Consider the following 22,215-nt stretch of genomic DNA (forward strand, 5'->3'; position numbering starts at 1 on the left):
GACCTTGTCTTTAAAAAGTAAGATACCAAAACAAATGAAAAACCACATTGAAGTACAGATAGAAAAAAATCAAATAAAATAAACTACTTGAATTTTTTTTAAATCTTATTCAAATACAATACTGCATGGAAGCCATTAAAACGGTAAGACTATATGACATTTTTATAACTGTATTCCTATGTTTTGTGTGTTTTAGTCGCAAATCATATAAGTTGATTTATAGGACAATAAAGTTTGAATTGATTATTGACTGTTCCTATGTTGACAATACATTTTATATTGAATACATGGTGAGGTTGTATTGATAGTGAGAATGTTTGCATATACAAAATATTCATTAGAAAATGTATGGTACAATAGTTATTTACTAAAATTTCATGTTTTTTGATACAGAGATTTTAAATGGTAAAATATACAGTTTTGCCAATCTTCATGTTGACGTGTATGATTAGTTCTTGAGCTTAAGTTTAAAGCTTTAAATTACACAAATTTTACATTTAATGCTTAAAAAGTATTCAGAACTTAAATTCAGTATAGAAACAATCGTGTGTACATCTATACAATTTTACTGTGTTATTTTCTCACAATGACATTTTACCTCCATGAGCCCGAACATGTTGTGGCGGGTCACATATGAGTACACAGACAGATCTACAATATAAGTTTATTGCTGCATTTCGGAACAGTGTAGTTTTATTTTGAACTCCAGTGTGTGATGATCATATTTTTGTGTTAATGTACTTAATATCTGAGATTTAAAAAAATCAGCATAAAAGAAAGAGGTATGAATATTTTTGAGCATATTTAATTTAGTTAGGGAACAAATATTGGCTTTTTACGTATTCTAGTATATTGTTCAATATCAGCGTAAAAACCAAGAATAATGATATTTTATAATTATTTGAAACTGTTACTAGAAAATCTAACGTAAAGAGCATTTGAATTTTTTCGGACAGTTTAAAATCAGAGGAAAAATTTACCAAGAATTAAAGTCGTATATTCAGTGGTGAAACTAGGTTGTATGAACCCCCCCAAACACACACACACACACACATACACACACACATACACAAGTGTAGGGTGGTAAACAACGTTAAAGGTTGTTTTTTTTTTTACCTTACTTTGGGAAATAATTTGGATGTAAGATATGTTGAAAGATAGTATCATATCTTCCGATAGGTCCGAAAAGGCCCCGATATCAGATAATCGCAGAGAAAAAAACTACCTCTATGTTCTACTAAAATAGAAACAGCATTAATATTTGTTCACCAGCTTAGTCATGTCATTAAAATGAAAAATATTAGATAATGACCTAATCTCTTGTTGCTGGTATTCTAAACTTCTAATGTCGTGTCAAATTCATGTAAAGTTCACATTAAATTACATAATTTAGAGTACAGTGATACATGTTCGGTTAATTTCAAATGTAATACATGTATATTAAAAAAAAAGAGGAAACGATAAAAAGGGGACAACCAAACCACCATAAGTCGAAGCAAAAAGACTACAACATCCAGAAGAAAAACATACTGAAAAGGTGCATAAAATAAGTTAAATAATTCTTAGATGTAAAATGCTCAAATCATACGGTTGGTATAGTTGGATTTCACAAACTATGGATTTTACGGTTCAACACATGAATAACATCATGACATGTTTCAATAGCAACTTTAAGAAATACTTCTTATTGTTCATAGTTCAAGGAGTGCACTACCCTACAGCCTTTTTGCTTAGTCGGTCAAACGGAACTTGAAGTGGTAACCTGATAACCGTTGTAAAATACAATGGTATGCAGATGCACAAATTAGACAATACGTCTAAAATGGTGGGCTATTGCAAAAACCGAAAACCTAGATTTAACACTTAAACATACATAAACAATAATGTAGAATTAAAATAAATACACTTCAAAACAAAGAAAGTATCGATGTCCTTTATATATACCCACGCTTGCGCTTGCGCAAGTATCGAGTATTTATCAGTGCAGCCGAACTTATTACAAATTACCAAAGGTTAAAGATTCATGTAAGTCAAAATTCGAAATAAAAACAAGAATTTTTAATAAAGTTGTAAAATGGGATATGTAATGTTGCAGCATCAGAGAAATTGTGTTATGCAACTTCATTAAAAGTTCTTTTCTTACCAGATTTTGTTCTCCATTGATATTTTAATAAATAAATTTTTCATAATTACATTGTATCAACTACTTTAAAGAATGTATCGGTGTAATTAAAATAAAATCATGCTAAATTGCGCTTAAAGCTTTACATATTATTTTGAACGTATTTAATTACATAACTATAACCAAAATAACAAATGCATGTCTAAATCGAGTCTTTGTTTACGTTTATACATTTTTATCAGTGTTAATCGCACGCCGGTTGTTAAGCGGGAATCAAATCACTTCTCGGCGAAACTGTCTAAAAGAGAATCTGGTTTATTACAGGGAAAAAACAAAATGACGAAAGACAGTGAAAGTTCTGTGTCTGAGAATGAAGTTATAGAGAGGGGAGTGTGGTCGAGGAAGATTGAATACCTTTTATCCGTTCTGGGTTACATAGTAGGCTTAGGAAACCTGTGGCGTTTTCCTTATATTTGTCTTAGGAATGGTGGAGGTAAGTGTAATATATGTTATTTCTACAGTTTAAGGGTCTGGCTGAGGGTCCTTCAATTCTGTTTTCTTCAATTGTTTATCCATTTTTCTCTGTTCTTTATAAATTTTATTAATTATTCCCCATGTTTTATATTTTAGCTCCCCATTATTCTTTATATTTTTGTCCTCATTTTGCACTTTGTGCCAATTATTTTCTATTCTGTAAACCCCATCCAGACCCTCATTAATATGGGCAATTTTCAGAACCCTTTGGAAGACATGCATTGTCCAATTTTAATTCAAAGAAAATTATTTCAGATTTTACAAAAAAATGTCTGGAATTTCACTTATTTGTCTAATCAATCTATTTCCGAAACTGAAAAAGTGGAAACCCAGTAGCTTCATTAGGGTATATAAGAAAAAAATTGTGTTCATTCATACGAAGAATCTCCTCTAAATTATAATAAAGAATACATCTTTCTTAGTCCTCGTTATTTTTCTTATCTTTGCATAAGTCTATGTAGATCATATACGTTCGGTATGCCGTCTAGTCGAGTAGTAACATTTTGACAGGATATGCATCAGATAAAGGTGGTATGTGACATACTAAAGTAAATTCTGGTTCTTTATCCGCAAATCGCATGTCTAAGATGGGACATAAATAAGACATAGCTAAGAGTATATTTTTGTAATGTGTGTGCCTTTCAAGTATTTGACCTAGTATTAAGATGAATTAGGGTCAACAATAGTGTACCGATGTTAAAATCTCATAAATCCATAAAGAAGATACATATCAAGATAAACCAAGATAATTGCAAGATATTCACTTTTATTTAATTGCATTATTGTGTTACGATCTACACAAAGGTTTTATTAAATATAGCTAGATATCCTACATTTATCATGCTGTACTGTAAAAAAAGATCAAATTGCTGAAAGACACCCTTCTAAATTATTGAAATTTATCCTTTTGCATTAAACCATAATATCTTGGTTTAAATTAGATACTAGTACACCCAATCGGGGTATGGCTCTCATTGGTGTATCACATACATGATGTTCTGTACGTTCAGCTTAAAATGTCGCACACTAACTTTAAGCATTCCATGCCCAACAAAGTTTAAGACAGAATTAATAATTATTCCCGAATTTATTGAATGTCCTTTAATTGGGATTTGTAGGAACCTTTGACGGTTTTGATATTATCATAATTAGACAATAAAAGAGAGAGGGATACATTAAAAAGCGAAATTTGCTATACAAGCAAATTAGGGTATACAGCAGGTCTATTCTTATAAATGAATATTGGATGTCCATTTCATCTGTGGAAGGGCTTGGAAGATTATATAAAATCTCTTTTTTTTATCCTAATCTCAATTTTTTAAAACTTATTTTTACCCTGCATAGTTTGTTTTCCTGAAAAAGAAATAATATATCCATATTTTGCAAGTGAAAGATTCAACCTTGAGTTTTATCTTTTATAGATGGATCTGATATTCAAGTTATATTACTAGTATAAATACTTTAATGATTAAAAATGTACTGACTTTGTTAATTTCCAAAAGACCTGATTAATCATCACAGTCTATCTTTAGAAGAATATAAAAATTGATCAATTATAAGCATATAACCTTTGTTTTTATTGGTAAATTCAATTTAAGTACATTTTGGTCAATACATTTCCATATTTGTTAGTTATAAAGTTTCGCAAATTGGTATTTATTAGAGCTGACATATATATTTTAGTAATCATATCCTTTCGAATGTTTCATTTATATTATCTGCATTGAATACAGAAATCAACACAACATTGCTCGCGTAGTCGTCACTTTTTCACCCGGTCCAATTTTTTTTTAGTAGATTTCTTAAAAATGTAAGTGGCGATACGTGTATAACTAGATCTTTAGCTGAAAATGTAAGTGACGGTAGATGTATAACTCGATCTTTAACTAAAAATGTAAGTAGCGATACATGTTTAACTCGATCTTTAACTGAAAATGTAAGTGGCGATACATGTATAACTCGATCTTTAACTGAAAATGTAAGTGGCGATACATGTATTACTCGATCTTTAGCTGAAAATGTAAGTGGCGATACATGTATTACTCGATCTTTAGCTGAAAATGTAAGTGGCGATACATGTATTACTCGATCTTTAGCTGAAAATGTAAGTGGCGATACATGTATAACTCGATCTTTAACTGAAATGTAAGTGGCGATACATGTATAACTCGATCTTTAACTGAAAATGTAAGTGGCGATACATGTATTACTCGATCTTTAGCTGAAATTGTACGTGTCGGTACATGTATTACCAATTTTTAACTGAAAATGTAAGTGACCATACATGTATAACTCGATCTATAACTGAAAATATGAAAATAGATACAAAGTAGTCATAACATTTCTTTTTCTTTTAAGGTGCGTTTTTGATACCCTTTTTCATCTGTCTGGTGTTCTGTGGAATCCCTTTGTTCTTCCTTGAAACAGCAGTTGGACAGTTTACTGGACAAGGTACACTTCATGTATGGGAGGTCTGTCCGATTTTCAAAGGTAAGATTACGAGCCTTTTTTTCTTACTTTATCATATCAGATATTAATAGCTTCTTATACAAAATAGGAAAATGTTCTAGCGGCGACAATAGGACTTTTACTGTACAGCTGGAATGTTATTCAAATCACGTGAAACATAGTAGACAGAACGCCTCCACAGTCCCACATAACACCAATGGTTTAACAAAAATTAGCACTCATACAGGCACACACAATTTTCTCTGTAAACTTGTATTTTGTATATTTACGACTGATTGTTTTTAATTTGAGCAATGGCCACTTGTCAAAATGAAAATTTTATTTAAACAAGGCAAGTTCAAAACACAATTGAAGATGAAAATATTGTTTTTAAAAGAATTCTTCATATTGAAAATAAAACAAAAACATTAAGTAAATAGTCATTATAGAATAAGAAGATGTGGTATGGTAACCAATGAGACAACTATCCACAAAGTCCAAATGACATGGATGAAAGCAACATTACTATAGGTCACCATACAATCATCAACAATGAGCAAACTACATACAATACAGGCAGCCATAAAAGGCACTACCATGACAAAATGCGGAACAATTCAAACGAGAAAACCAACGGCGTTATCTATGACAAAACAATAAATGAAAACCAAATATGACAGACAGCAATCAACGATAACCACCGAATAACATGCTCCTGACTTGGGATAGGCACATAAAGAATGTAGCGCGGTTAGATATGTTTGTTAGCACTCAACCCTCCCCTAACATGGGACAGTTGTGTAACGGCATAACATAAGAACAAACTGTAAAACTCGGTTGGAAATGGCTTGACTCATCATATAGACACAAAGCACCAAAATATAATGCATTATTTACACACCACATGCAAAGTAAATAAATGAATTTTAGAGCCTTTTTGTCCCCCGCGTAACTGTTGCGGGAGACATGGAAATACAGGGCGTCCGTCCGGTCTTGTTTTTATGGAAAATGGTCTCGTTGCGCTCTCACGGGTACAATTCTTGCCAAATTTTTATGAAACTTATACATTTGTGTACTATAGGTTAATATCAGCAATATCTCGGACAAGTTCTATAATGGTGGCCGATCGACTTTTTTTAAAAGAGTTATGCCCCTTGGAAATATTAAATTTATGGAAAATGGCCTTGTTAACGCTCTCACGGGTACAATTCTTGCCAGATTTTTATAAAATTTATACTACAGGTTAATATCAGCAATAACTCGGACAAGTTTTATAATTGTGGCCGATCGAATTTTTTTAAAAGAGTAATGCCCCTTGGAAATATTAAATTTATGGAAAATGGCCTCGTTAGCGCTTTAACGGTTACAATTCTTGCCAGATTTTTTATAAAACTTATACTATAGGTTAATATCAGCAATATCTCGGACAAGTTCTTTAATGGTGGCCGATCGACTTTTTTTTTTAAAGAGTTAGGCCCCTTGGAAATATAAAATATGTGCAACGCGGGGGACATTGGAACTCTGTTCTTTTATCTTCATTCTTGTATTTTAAGTTTCATACTATATGACTTTATAATATTTTCTGACTTTTACATTTGTCATTCTCTGAAAATATTGAAGGTGATCTATAATTGCTTTGAACTCTGGTGGATAGTTGTCTCATTGGCAATCAAACCACATTTCCTTTTTTTTTATTATTTACTTTTGTATATACATCTTATCATATTATAAGTAAGTTGAAACGTAAATATTTACGACACTTCTTACCTTCCATTACCTGCTTATCTGATAATTTACTTCGTGCATCTTTGTAAATACACATGTACTCATGTAAGGACGTATGTATATATTATATTATTTTCTGAGTAGTTCGAAAATAGTATGTACATAGAACTAAGACAACTATTGCACATACATTGTATAAAGAGTTGTGTCTCAACATAGAAAGCCATTCCTGTAAAGTTACATGCAATTAGAATAAACGAAAAATAACGCTTTATGATTTATATGTGTCAGAAACGCTTTTATAAAATTAACTTCATCGGCATTTATAAATCATCCTCAGAAAGTGTAACTAATCTAAGATTGAAATGAGATTTAAAGTATTTGTCAATGAAACAAGTTGAAATTTTGGCAAGGTTGAAAGGAGATTTAGAGTATTGAAAAAAGTTGAGTCTTAATTGAGTCAACTGTGGTATTTATGAACAGCACTCAGAATTGGATAACGGCTCAAATATATACATGAAAGAGAGGCGAAAGATAACAAAAGGACATTCACACTCATAAGTCGAAAATAAATTGACAACAACTTGGCAATGATTGAAAGATGATTTAGAGTATACGTTAATGAAACAAGTTGAGACTTTGGAATGATTGAAAGGAGATTTGTAATTTACGTCAACGAAAAATTTCAGACTGGTATGATTGAAAGGAAATAGAGTAAACGTCATTGAAACAATTTAAGACTTGGGTAGGATTGAAAGGAGATTTAGAGTAAACGTCTTTGAAAAAATTTAAGACTTGGGTAGGATTGAAAGGAAATTTAGAGTAAACGTCATTGAAACAATTTAAGACTTTGGTAGGATTGAAAGGAGATTTAGAGTAAACGTCATTGTTGAAAGGAGATTTAGAGTAAACGTCTTTGAAACAATCTAAGACTTTGGTAGGATTGAAAGGATATTCAGAGTAAACGTCTTTGAAACAATTTAAGACTTTGGTAGGATTGAAAGGAGAATTAGAGTAAACGTCTTTGAAACAATTTAAGACTTTGGTAGGATTGAAAGGAGATTTAGAGAAACATCTTTGAAACAATTTGACTTTGGTAGGATTGAAAGGAGATTTAGAGTAAACGTCTTTGAAACAATTTAAGACTTTGGTAGGATTGAAAGAAGATTTGAAAGAAAAGTCCAAGAAATAATTTATGACTTTGGTAGGATTGAAGGGAGATTTAGATTAAACGTCATTGAAACAAGTCAATACTTTGAATTGATTGAAGGGAGATATGTAGTTTACGTCAATGAAACAACATAAAACTGTTGAATGATTGAAAAGGAGATTTGGAGTATACGTTAATGAAACAGGTTGAGTCTTTGGTATTATTGGAAGGAGATTTGAAGTTTATGCCAATGAAACGAGTTGAAACTTTGGTATGATTGAAAGGAGATTTGGAGTTTATGCCAATGAAACGAGTTGAAACTTTGGTATGATTGAAAGAAGATTTGGAGTTTATGCCAATGAAAAGAGTTGAAACTTTGGTATGATTGAAAGGAGATTTGGAGTTTATGCCAATGGAACGAGTTGAAACTTTGGTATGATTGAAAGGAGATTTGGAGTTTATGCCAATGAAACGAGTTGAAACTTTGGTATGATTGAAAGGAGATTTGGAGTTTATGCCAATGAATTGAGTTGAAACTTTGGTATGATTGAAAGGAGATTTGGAGTTTATGCCAATGAAACGAGTTGAAACTTTGGTGTGATTGAAAGGAGATTTGGAGTTTATGCCAATGAAACGAGTTGAAACTTTGGTGTGATTGAAAGGAGATTTGGAGTTTATGCCAATGAAACGAGTTGAAACTTTGGTACGATTGAAAGGAGATTTGGAGTTTATGACAATAAAACGAGTTGAAACTTTGGTATGATTGAAAGGAGATTTGGAGTTTATGCCAATAAAACGAGTTGAAACTTTGGTATGATTGAAAGGAGATTTGGAGTATTCGCAAATAAAACAGGATCACAACAACACAAACATAAATGACATAATTATAAAGGTGTTGATTCCAGAAAGCTAACTGTTTCTGTTTGTAAATGTAATCATATATTACTAGGGGAGATTTTGATATGAATATACACGAAAGAGAGGCGAAAGATAACAAAAGGCCATTCACACTCATAAGTCGAAAATAAAATGACAACAACTTGGCAAAAAACGAAAAACGACCAAAATACTAACAACAGTATACAAAACAAAACATAGAAAAACTAAAGAACCCTACAAATAACCAGGGGGTGATCCCATGAGCTCCGGAAGGGTAAGTAGATTCTGCTCCACATGTGACACCCATCGAGTTGCCCGTGTAAGTAAAACCCCGGTTATAAGTCTAATTCGGTAGGTCACATTCGAGGACAATTAGAACATATTCGTCGTCATCTGGGATACAGATATTCCATAAAGGTCAGTGAAGATACTGCAAATACTGTAAATCTATTCTTATTTATTCCGTTAGTGAGGTGTGCATCAATGAGACAGTAATACAACGTCACAAATAAACAAAACACATCTAGATGTCAACATTCAGTGTTCTACAATAGGCAGTTACCTAAACACGTTTATATGACAACATTCAGTGTCCTACAATAGGCAGTTACCTAAACACATCTAGATGTCAACATTCAGTGTCCTACAATAGGCAGTTACCTAAACACGTAAATATCACAAGCTCTAAATTGTTCCCAAGGTAAAAAAAAAAGAAAGTTGTAAATAAATTAAGCAGAAATTTGACAAAAAAAGTCTGTAATAGTGTTGGGTTGATGACTATTTCATTCATAGAAGGTGAAACCTTGAAAGTTAAATGTACATGAATTGAAGTTTCATTTCCATGTAATTTGTACTTAAATGGCATAGTTTTGTGTAGGAATGTAAATATTGCCTTTCCATCCGAGTGTGCAAATTTCATAATTTTATATGAAGCATTTTATTTCATTTTGCAGGAGTTGGAGTAGGTATGATCATATCAATGACCATTTTCTGTATTTACTACAATGTCATTATGGCATGGTCACTGTATTACATAGCTAGTTCGTTTGCCGTGCCTCTACCATGGACGACCTGTACTAATGAATGGAATAGTCAATATTGTACAGACGACCGCAGTACTTTAAATCTGACAACCCATGTCTCACAGGGCATTAATTCAACTGTGGTGTTGATGAATAGCACTCAGAATTGGATAACGGCTCAAGAAGAATTTTGGCAGTAAGTGTTGATCAAATGAGATGCTATTCGGAAAAGTTTAACTCACCAATTAAAACTAGTATGTCGTTTTGGTAGCCTAATTTGGAAATTCGCCAAAGATTAGTAACATAGTCAGTTAACTTCAGAAGCATTGTGCTTACTGTTATCTGTTTTACATACATTTGTCTAACAAGTCAACTTCAACTTAATGAAATGCAGACCACATAGTTGGTTTGTGGTATTATACCTGCTTCGAGTGCGGGATATCGTGGGTTTGATTCCCGGCCAAGGCGAACCAAAGACTTATTTTTATTTGCTGCCGAGTGAAGTTCGCCGTTAAGTGTAACAGCAAAAACTGTTTCCTGCTAGGGTGATATGTCACTCTGCAGTCAGTATGCAATTTAACTAGCACATTAAAAGTTATAGGCTTAGCTGTTGGTCTAGTACAAAGCAGGGATAATATTCATATCACATTAACATACTATCGTCCTGAAATACATATAAAATATGCCTCTGGACGTTCATCATCATCATTGTCGTACGTCGTCGTCTTCATCGTCATCATGGTCCTCCTCCTCCTCCTCATCATCAAATGAAAGATTTAAGATAAATGACATTTCGAAAATGTATTTCTTGATTGTGCTACTTAAAACCAAGTATTGACTAAGTGTGTATAAGGTTCGTAATTTTATGACTGGAAACCTTCTTGCACCTTCCTTTTGATGCATTTAGGTTATATTTCTATATAGTATTTCATTGGTTTGTGGTCCTGTTTATACACTCCTTTATTCTCCGAAGCTTATGAGGTCTTATGATAGCGTGCTCGCCTCGAATTCTTCAGGTCATGGGTTCGATATGTGGACAGGTAAAACCAAAGACATTAAAATGGGTAACTTATCAAGAAACAAAAGAAAATATGCACAATGGCATTACATGGTTAAGATTCTTGAAAGTTTCAATAAATATTGAAAAGGAGTATTAGAGAAGTTGCGTATACAAACTTGGTACCCAATGACAAAGCAATGACGAAGGCCATTATTTGCCAAGAGAAAACCCCAAAAATAATACGGATCAAAAAACAAAATAGAGGTACACACTGTTTATTAAACATAGCATTTTTCCTTAAAATAATCGTTTAGATAGAACTTTCAAAACAACTAATTTTTTTACAGAGAAAGTGTACTGGGTATGACTTCAGGAATCGAAGAAATTGGTACTATTAATTGGAAGCTGATGCTGTGTTTATTAGCAGCATGGGTGGTTGTTGGTTTATGCATCATTAAAGGTGTTAAATCTCTTGGAAAAGTGAGTGCATATCATTTACGAAGAAAGTGATAAAAAATATCTAAATCAATAGGATTGTTATAATTATATTAAAAATAAACAATAACTTGCGGTTTAAAAATCGAAAATTTGACATCGTCATAAACGACCTAGTAAATATAATTTTGTCATTTTACCATTTCGTCCCATTGATAAAAATACAAAATTAACAACTATTCCACCTCCTCATATGGCAAGAAACATTAACAAACTAATGCAATAAAAGATGGAAAAAAAGTAAATTAACGCATTATCGATACCCCTTTAATTTAGCGTCCAATAAATAAGTCTTGACCTATTAAATTTTTCTGCTTGACAACATCAATGTACGTTTCGGTAATAACGTTTATCGATAGATTGATCATATAGGCACTAATTGCACCCTTTTTAATATTATAGAAGACCTTTTTCCGTGTATTTTCATGAGTCACAGTGTATGGCCAAACCCAGTAAAGATCCTTATAAATTCAATTCAATTGATAAATTGTATAAACCAACACTTACCGATAACTTGACGATAGTTATGCTTTAGATAAACAAAAATTCTTTAATTATACTGCGTTTTACACAAGGGAATTGGCTTTAGATAAATCTACTTTTGACAATAATAATTGTCCTTTCCTAGATTAGGTAATTTCTGTTTCACACAGGAAACTTTATGAAATAAAATTACGGAAAAAAAAAAAAAAAAAAAAAAAACGATTTCTCGTTCCCTTGTGTACATTTTCCTTTTTTAGACAATAATCTTACTTTAGCCCTCTCCTATGGTGTGTTTGTTTCCAATTCGTTCACTGTGCCCGTGTCTATAGCTTTACTGTAGAAATCTTATTACAAACTGGATAACACATCCTAATTTTTACCGTGATGTTGTTTATAGAGCCCGTAATTTTAGTTACAATCTATGTAAACTCTTGATCCCAAGAATAAATTAATCTGTACGGTTATCAATTTAACTCTATATCAAGATCTTTAATTACTAGTATTGTTTTTACCGTTACTGCCATTGGTTTTGTTAGACATAACTAAATATATTGCTTTACATTTATGAAACATTCTGTCGATGATATGTACTTATATTTTGGCATTGCATAAAGTCATGCTTTTCTCAGATTGTTTATGATGTCTTTACATTAAATACTTTGTATTTGTACTGAATTATATATTTTTTGCCTGGGAGAGCAGGATTTGTTAATTAGTTATAATTTGCTTTGAACTAGCTTTTAGCAACCGCGAGTACTGTTATATCGGTGCTTTGTATCTTTTGTCAATTAGTTGAGCTGTTTTTATGCTTTGTGCATATCTGGTAAGTCGAGCCATTCTCAACTGATTTTTACATTTTGTTCTTATATTGTGTTGTTTCACCACTGTCCCATGTTATGGGAGGGTTGAGTGCTCAAAATTATTCTTAACACCGCCACATTCTATAAGTGTCTGTCCCTTAGTAAGGAGTCTCTAATTCAATGGTTGTCGTTGGTTGCTGTATGTCATATTTCTTTTTCATTTATTGTTCTTTTTTCAAAATACAAGGCGTTTTTTTCTTCTTGTTTGAATTGTTTCACCTTTTGTCGTGTCGGGTTTTTTTTATTGCCGACTCTACGGTATTAGTTTAACTTATTGTGTAAGACAATGCGGTGACCAATACTTGCTTATGTCTACGTCATTTGAACTTTGGTGGACAGTTGTCTCACTGGCAACCATTCCACATCTCCTTATTTTTATATTTAGAGGGGTAAATTGGTTAAAACAAGTTTTGTGTGTGTGTGTGTGTGTGTTGGGGGGGGGGGGGGGGGGGGGGGGGGGGGGGGGGGGGGAGAGGCTTGATGGCTTGACCGTTGGTTTGTTGATGTGGTAATTGTTTTACACTAGTTATTTTGGGGTCCTTTATAGCTTGCTGTTCGGTGTGATCCAAGGCTCCGCGTTAAAGGCCTTACTTTGACCTATAATTGTTTACTTTTTACATATTGTGACTTTGATGGAGAGTTGTCTCATTGGCACTCATACCACATATTCTTATTTCTAATTAAGAGGGGCACAAGAATAATAAGAAAAAGACTACATTATTATGTGTTTTACTTTCAGGTAGTGTATGTGACAGCTACAATACCATACATTTTACTTACTGTTATACTTATCCGAGGAATAACACTTGATGGGTCAATAAACGGAATTATAGTTTACCTTTCCCCAGATTTCAGCAAATTATTGGAACTTCAGGTAAATCGTTTTGTAACATATCAACTACGCCGCTTCTTTTTCATAATAACAATAATGTACCTTGTTAGTTCTACAACTTCATAGTACTGAAAATATACCATAAAAAGATATCACTGGTGTAGTACATTAAAACTATTGTATTATTTTAGTACCATAGTTTTAAAGGCACAATAGTATTTAGTACACTTCTTTAGTATTTCAATTTTATAAAATTGAAAGTGCAATAAAAATAAAGACTTTAGAATATATACTGAACCGGTACAAAATAGTTTAAATTAGTGCATACAGACTACTTAACGATAAAAGTACAAAGCTTGTATTAAACATTTGTACATTAATTTGTATAATTTGAAAAAAAAACAGTACTACATTATTTAAACACATTTTCAGTACTTCGGAGTTAAAGTACTGAAGAACTACATGCACAAAATAAGTTGGTTTGTTCTATCCATTAAATCCTATTTACAAATTATCCAATTTGCAGAACACACCATCTGTATGAAAGACCAGTTGCAAATGTAAAATGGTTCTTTATGCTCTTCTAATGATTCGTCACAACTCGGTCGATTCCGTACCTTCAAAGAAGGAGAGTAGCGGATTCACCCGAGGATTGCCGATTGCTCTTCTAATAACATCGCTTGTAAATTGAGTGCCTCCTTTAAGGAGAATTCATTTTACATCGTGTGCCTAGATTTTAGATCAATTTCATTGGTATTTGCATATTATTTGTTTTATCTTTAGGTTTGGCTAGAAGCTGTAATTCAAGTATTTTACTCCCTTGGGCCTGGATGGGGACCACTATTCACTATGGCAAGTTTTAATAAATTTAACAATAACTGTCTTCGGTAAGTAGCCTCTCATTTAAGAAATGTCATTAGTTGGATGTATAAAAATAGCACAAATATGTTCACTTCAAAATTGAAAAAAAAAACTTAAATCTTATATGATATCTTGATGAAAACTGCCAAATCAATGAAACATGAACTTTAAACCACCATTATATGGTATCAAAACAAAAGTTGGTTTTTCAATGTTTATCAAATTTGTAATTTAATGAGAAATTGTAAATTTTCATTTGATTTATTAGCGTGTACAAATCAAACGCCTTACTTTTCTAAATTCAATCATTCATTATCTTTTAAACTTCTCATTTGCATATTAAAAATTGAAAATCTGTATTTTTTGTCACCCCCAATTTACCTATTTTCTTTAACATATTTGTGCTTTAATTCACTACACATACATAATATTTATAGAGAGTAACATACAAGTATTTACTTCTACTACTACAAAATGTAAATTCTTATCCCAATAGTATTGGAATTTTATTGGCAAAAGACTTAAATTTCTCTGTCCTTAAATTTTTTTTTAAAGCCAGATATTATTCTGAAATAGATCAACATTATAATTCAATTTGATTCAATAAAGTCAAAGTACATTTTGATTATTTTCGATACAACCTTTTTTTTTGTATTACTTTTAGTTAATTCTTAACAACGAAATTGATAGATTAGCTACATAAAAAAATAAAAGTTAATGTTCAAAAACCTTTTTTAATCAGGTAAGTTCTTATCATCTGTTGTTATATAAATTTTTACCCCAAATTTATTATTTGTTTAAAAAAAAGACGAATTTGAATTAAAAATTGTTTTAAAAAGAAGTTAAATTCTGAGAAGTATTAAACAAAAATCCTCAGTAATCCTTCAGTTCAAACGAAAACTTTGAAAAAATAGATCTAAAGTTGACCAATCATATCAGTTTGAAATACAATCATTATCATGCTATATTTCGAATATAACATCAATGCACTTCTTCACAAACAAGTCATGTTTTTTGGAAAATAGTTTATTAATAAAATATACGTTTTTATTTGGTTAAACAGTCCGGTATACAGGCATGGTAAAGATGATTACTAAGTATGTACTGAGTAGTCAAGGTACTGAGTATTCCAGGTAACAAACTTAAATTCTATTATAGCAAAGATAATCAAAAGTTAAAAAAAAAAATTAGTACTTTGATTAACAAAACCAGAAACGACACCTTTGGTCGAACCTAGTGTAAGAGAACATAGAAAACAAATATGTTTAGGTATTTAAAAATGAACCACGTTCTTTTGGTACAACCAGAACTACGTGATTGGTTAACAGCCCACAAGAACAACAACCAGAACTACGCTATTGGTTAACAGCCCACAAGAACAACCACAGGTGACGCGACAGGTGGTGCAAAGGGGCATAACTATTCAAAACTTGTGAAACTTCAAAATACCGTTTTGTCCTTTGAATTACCTACAATCCATTATGTTGTATAGTTAGAAAAATGCGAGAATGTTTGAAATTTCTTAGATTTTGATATTAAAACTATTTCCATATCGCTTAACTATTTTTACTCCCCTTCCAATAAAAGAAGTTTCCCGGCGCCTCTGGGAACATTTATTCAATTAATATTTGCTCCAAGAATTATTTTATTCCTTGAAACCATTGATTTATGTCATATATGTGTTGTGTACAAATTTTAATGTTGTACAAACTATAATTATTATTAGTACAGAATTTTTTGTATAAGTTATCACTATTTTGTGAACCAATTAACATAATTGGATAACACAGTAACACTGTCAGTGGTTTATCTTATCACTGTCATATTCTAATGACTATATGCTATACAGTCTAGTGCGTCTTTCTATGTTGTAATGTTACACTGCTATTTCAGGTTAGGGTGAAGGTTGGCGCCTGTTAAAAAGTTTAAACCCGCTGCATTTGTTTGCACCTGTCCTAAGTCAGGAACCTGTTTCAGTGGTTGTCGTTTGTTGATGTGGTTCTTAAGTGTTTCTCGTTTCTCGTTTTTGTCTCGCCTTGACGGAGTCAAAAAGCGAGACATAGGTATGCTGTTTCTGGCGTCGGTGGCGGCGGGGTCAACAATGTATTAGTTTGTGATTAGGTTTAGTTCATGATGAACCAATAGTGGTAGGTCAATGATATTTGGTATGCAGTCGTATTAGCATTAGCACATCTCATTACCATGGAGATTATTTGGCCCCGCCCCCTCAGTTAAGGTCTATTGACTTTGAAACTTTGCTTAGTTTACATGTATTAGTTTGTGATTAGGTCTAGTTCATGGTGAACAACTAGTGGTAGGTCAATGATATTTGGTATGCAGTTGTATTAGCATTGGCACATCTCATTTCCATGGAGATTATTTGGCCCTGCCCCCTCAGTCAAGGTCTACTGACTTTGAAACTTTTGCTTAGTTTTCATGTATTAGTTTGTGATTAGGTCAGTTTAAGGGGAACCGTTAGTGGTAGGTCAATGATAATTGGTATGCAGTTGTATAAGCATTAGCACATCTCATGTCCATCGAGAATATTTGGCTCCATCCCATTAGTCATGGTCTATTGACTTCGAAAATTTTGCTTAGTATACATGTATTAGTTTGTGATTAGGTCAGTTCAAGGGGAACCATTAGTGGTAGGCTAATGTTAACTGGTATTCAGTTGTATAAGCATTAGCATATCTCATTTCCATGGAGAATATTTGGCCCCACCCCCTCAGTCAAGGTCTATTCACTTTGAAACTTTTGCTTAGTTTACGGCATGCATTAGTTTGTGATTAGATCCGTTTAAGATGAACTGCTAATTTCAAGTCAATGATATTTGGTTTGCAAATTTATTGGCATTTGCAAGTATCGTTTCCATGGAGATTATATAGCCCCACCCCCTCAGTCATGGTTCATTAACTTTGAAACATTTACATAGCTTACAAGTTAATGTTTGTGTTTAGGTTCGTTTAAAGGGCTCGACTTATAATAAGTCAATGGTATTTGGTATGCAATTGTATTAGCATTGGCACATCTCATTTCCATGGAGATTTTTTAGCCAAGTACCTTCAGTCATGGTTCATTGACTTTGAATATTTGCATAACTTTCATGTTTAAGTATTGCTATTTTAATTTTAACATTTGCATTATCAAAATTACAAAAAGGCGAGACATATCTTTGTGATAACAGTTTATTTATATAGATTAGACCGTTGGTTTTCCTGTTTGAATTATTTTACACTAGTCACTTTGGGGCCCTTTATAGCTTGCTTTTCGGTGTGAGCCAAGGCTCCGTGTTGAAGGCCGTACTTTGCACTATAATTGTTTACTTTTTACACATTGTGACTTGGATGGAGAGTTGTCTCATTGGCACTCATACCACATCTTTTTATTTCTATTATACATTTTACTAATACAAAGTTTATATAAGAACCCTAAAAATATTTTTTGACATATAATTTGGTGATAGTGAAAAAATAAATATAGAATCTAAACCAATCCTCATTTATAGTTTTTGGACAAAGAGGACAGGGCTTAACGTAAGGTTGACATATATATTTTTTCAGTAAAACATTTAGCTGGTTTATTCTTAAGATAAATTTGCAGCATATGGCGAAAGGATGTTTGTGCCAAACTACTGATAACTTGTACAAAACCCTGTACTTATAATGATTTGTACAAACGAAATTACAACTTGTACACAACACATTTATTATGTAATTGATTCGCCACATGTTTATCAAAAGTTATTAGTTTTCTACTAGTTTCAAAACAAATACTGTTTAAACAACAATTGTAGGATTTGCTTACGTTTTTCAATATTGAAAGTAAAGGTAATGTAAGATTCCACGAACTATTTGCATCTATTATACATGAAAATCTGTGTGAAAAACGACGTTGCCAATTGAGTATATGAATCAACTTAGGTGCCAAACTTTTCTAAGGGATTTGTAGTGCATGTAATGTTTCCGATATTTTAGGTTTAAAACTTTTCTAAAGAATTAACTGCAAACCAGTAAAAATCTGAAGTATTTGTACTCGACCATTCTGAATTGATTTATATTTTACTCGATATTACATGTACTAGTACTCGATTCTAGTCTGAAGCTTACTAAACAGTCTGAACTTGTAATTAATCTGTACTCGATCAGTTCTTAACCATTTAAAAGAGTCATTTCAGAATGGTCGAGTAAAAATCAGTTCAGTTGAGTACAAAAAGTGCTCCATTTCAGACTTTTAATTGTTTGTAGTGATTGCAGTGCATGCAATGTTTCCGATATTTTTCGTGGTTTTGGTGTATCCATTCAAGTTGCACGTATTTGTAATTAGTTATTGTTCGGCATGAAAAGAACATTTTGACATTACCCTGGAAAAACGTATTTAAAAATCTTTGTATATACATGTAGTTACATTCATTGTGATTTATTACTCTTTTTACCTCAACAAAAGAAAATTTAATCGAAAACTGTGTATAACTTATGTAATATATAGACCCCATATCTGTTGTAGTCCTATGGGTTTATATATTTTACACCATGTTATTATGGTTCTTGCAAAATGAGAGCTTTTTTATGATTTAGGAGGGGAACTTGACCATACTTTAGGATATAACATGATAAATGCATGTTATTCTATTACATATGACGACATAACGGTGCTAATATCAATTACAGATACAGTCATTTATAACTGAGCAGTAACAATGAAACAAAGGTTGATACAATCCTCCAGACTAATTGCAGATATTTTTTATGGCTACTTTTGCTTGTATGTTGATGTGTTACATATCAACTTATTGAATCTATTTACTATTTTGGGAGATATACGACCATTTGAATTGAAATGTACTGGATTGACTGCAGGCAAAAAGTCTGAACGGTACTGAATTTATAGCAAGACAATATCTGAAAAATAACTTAAATTATAAACAAAACTTAAAGTTTTTTGTATCAGACTTTTCAGATGATGTTAAGATCAAAATGGCCGTTTAAGATTAAAATTAATTTTGGTGTCTCTTGAAGGAGATACGCCCATTTGAATTAAAAAGTTTAAACAAAATACAACTGTCAATCACATGTTTGACAGGCTCCTTGATATGAAATAATCTTATGGTGTTTTCTGTGAATGAATGATTTACAGACGTTGTTATTATTATACAGGTTGATCTTTTTGAAGGATGTTCGACTCTTTTTTTTTTAATTAAATTTCTTGTCTGAAGAAAGTACACAATATCGAATCTTCTTATTCAAAATGATGATTTGTGAACCCTTGATAAAGAGTCATCTGTTCGTAATGTTAGGTTGTATACATGGTGGAAAGAATGAAAAATGTATATTCTATTGAACCTTTAGTTATTTGCAGATTTTCCTCTTATTTTCTCTAAAACGAATCATGGTAAATCGTAATCAACCTTACAAATAATATTGTATGAAAGTGTCAAAACAAGGAAAATATAATTTCGATTTTATGAAAATTCTCTTTTTACTTCTTTTTTTTTTTGGGGGGGGGGGGGGGGGGGGGGGGGGGGGTATATTCAAGGAACTCAACTTCTAACTCCCTCAGAGAAAAATTACCGAACTCTTTTTTGTCTATCTTTGTCGCAGAAATTGTTAAGAAATATATAAGAAGACAAAACTACAACCCCCCCTTTTTTAGCTCACCTGGCCTAAAAGGCCAAGTGAGCTTTTATCATCAAGTGGCGTCCGTCGTCCGTCGTCGTTAACTTTTACAAAAATCTTCTCCTCTGAAACCACTGGACCAAATTTAATCAAACTTAACCACAATCATCATTGGGGTATCTAGTTTTAAAAATGTGTCCGATGACCTGGCCCGCCAACCAAGATGGCCGCCATGGCTAAAAATAGAACATAGGGGTAAAATGTAGATTTTGGCTTATATCTCTGAAACCAAAGCATTTAGAGCAAATCTGACAAGGCAAAATTGTTCATCAGGTCAAGATCTATCTGCCCTAAAATTTTCAAACAAATCAGACAACCCATTGTTGGGTTGCAGCCCATGAATTGGTAATTTTAAGAACATTTTGCAGGTTTTGGTTATTATCTTCAATATTATTATAGATAGAGATCAACTGAAAACAGCAATAATGTACAGCAAAGTAAGATCTACAAATAAGTTAACATGACCAAAATGGTCAATTGACTCCTTAAGGAGTTATTGCCCTTTATAATAATTTTTAAAACATTTTTGTAATTTTTTGTAATCTTTTACAAAAATCTTCTCCTCTGAACCTACTGAGACAAGTTTAAACAAACTTGGCTACAATCATCATTTGAGTATCTAGTTTAAAAAATGTGTCCGATGACCTCGCCTGCCAACCAACATGGCCGACATGGCTAAAAATAGAACATAGGAGTAAAATGCAGTTTTTGGCTAATATATCTTACACTAAAGCATTTAGAGCAAATTTGACGAGGTAAAAATGTTCATCAGGTTAAGATCTATCAGCCCTGAAATTTTCAGACAAATCAGACCACCCGTAGTTGGGTTGCTGCCCCTGAATCGGTGATTTTAAGGACATTTTGCAGTTTTTGGTTATTATCTTGAATATTATTATAGATAGAGATAAACTGTAAACAGCAATAATGTTCAGCAAAGTAAGATCTACAAATAAGTCTAATGACCAAAATGGTCAATCGACCCCTTAAGGAGTTATTGCCCTTTATAGTCAATTTTTAACATTTTTTTGTAAATTTTTGTATTCTTTTACAAAAATCTTCTCCTCTAAAACTACAAAGACAAATTTAACCAAACTTGGCCACAATCATCATTAGGGTATCTAGCATAAAAAATTTGTCCGATGACCCCGCCTACCAACCAACATAACCGACATGGCTAAAAATAGAACATAAGAGTAAAATGCAAGTTTTGTCTATTATTTTTTGAACCGTTATAAATAGAGAAAATCTGAGAGGTGCAAAAATGTTTAGAAAAATGAGCTCTACCAATTGTCCATATAAGTCAAATCTGTTAGACAAATTCTTATATGAGTAATTGTCCATAAATGACAAATTTTACCATTTTTTTCATTTTTGCCTATTATCATGAAAACTATGATATTTATTGAGAAACATTTTTGTTCGTTATGCCTTATATTATTTAAATTATAATAGATACATAAATACTTTAAATTACAAAAATCATCAGCAAGGCAAGATCTATCAAAAAGCCAAATTTTGGCGATATAGTTAGTAGTCACTCTTCATAGGCGTGATTGCCCTTAAATGAGGATTTTTTTTACCCTCTTTTGTGTTTTTAGCAAAAACCAAAGAAGATAGAGAGAAACTAAACAGACTAAAAGATCAATAATACAAGATCAACAAAATAGAGATTTTTGTCATGAAGTCTATTCTCGTCTACAATGTTTAGAGTGTCCTTAGTTTGATATGCACATATGCCGTCGAAACAACATCTGATTCAAGAATCTAATAACACTTTTAGATATTTAGATGATATATTGGCTCTCAATAATGACGACTTCAGTATGTACACTATAGAGATTTATCCTGCCGAACTGACTTTAAATAAAGCTAATTCTTACAATGAACACTGCCCTTTCCTGGATCTTGATATCTATATCTTTAACGGGAAGCTTAATATCAAAATTTATGATAAAAGAGATGATTTTTCATTTACTATATTAATTATCCATTTTTAGATGGTGACGTTCCCTTGTCACCATCTTATGGTGTTTATATATCTCAACTTGTTCGATTCGCTCGTGTATGTAAAAACGTATTAGATTTCAACGAAAGAAATTTCTGTATTACTGAAAAATTATTACACCAGG

The 22,215-nt window shown here is 32.2% G+C and overlaps 1 protein-coding gene across 3 annotated transcripts in view; it reads left to right on the plus strand.

Annotated features, from left to right (window-relative positions):
* Positions 1-641: 641 nt before the first annotated feature.
* Positions 642-22,215, plus strand: part of LOC127730251 (sodium- and chloride-dependent glycine transporter 1-like) — a 32,042-nt gene continuing 10,468 nt past the window's right edge. Inside the window, exons 1-7 of one of the 3 annotated variants that reach the window (XM_052238556.1) lie at positions 642-782; positions 2,447-2,615; positions 5,015-5,146; positions 9,812-10,076; positions 11,228-11,360; positions 13,458-13,592; positions 14,334-14,437. In XM_052238556.1, the coding sequence (XP_052094516.1) occupies positions 2,459-2,615; positions 5,015-5,146; positions 9,812-10,076; positions 11,228-11,360; positions 13,458-13,592; positions 14,334-14,437 (926 nt within the window). In that variant the 5' untranslated portion in view covers positions 642-782; positions 2,447-2,458. Of the gene's footprint in view, positions 783-1,993; positions 2,026-2,374; positions 2,616-5,014; positions 5,147-9,811; positions 10,077-11,227; positions 11,361-13,457; positions 13,593-14,333; positions 14,438-22,215 lie in introns of those variants that run through there. The other 2 variants (XM_052238558.1, XM_052238557.1) reach the window with 2 other exon arrangements.

Source organism: Mytilus californianus, unplaced genomic scaffold (assembly GCF_021869535.1).
Source record: "Mytilus californianus isolate M0D057914Y unplaced genomic scaffold, xbMytCali1.0.p SCAF_2, whole genome shotgun sequence".
NCBI lineage: Eukaryota > Metazoa > Mollusca > Bivalvia > Mytilida > Mytilidae > Mytilus > Mytilus californianus.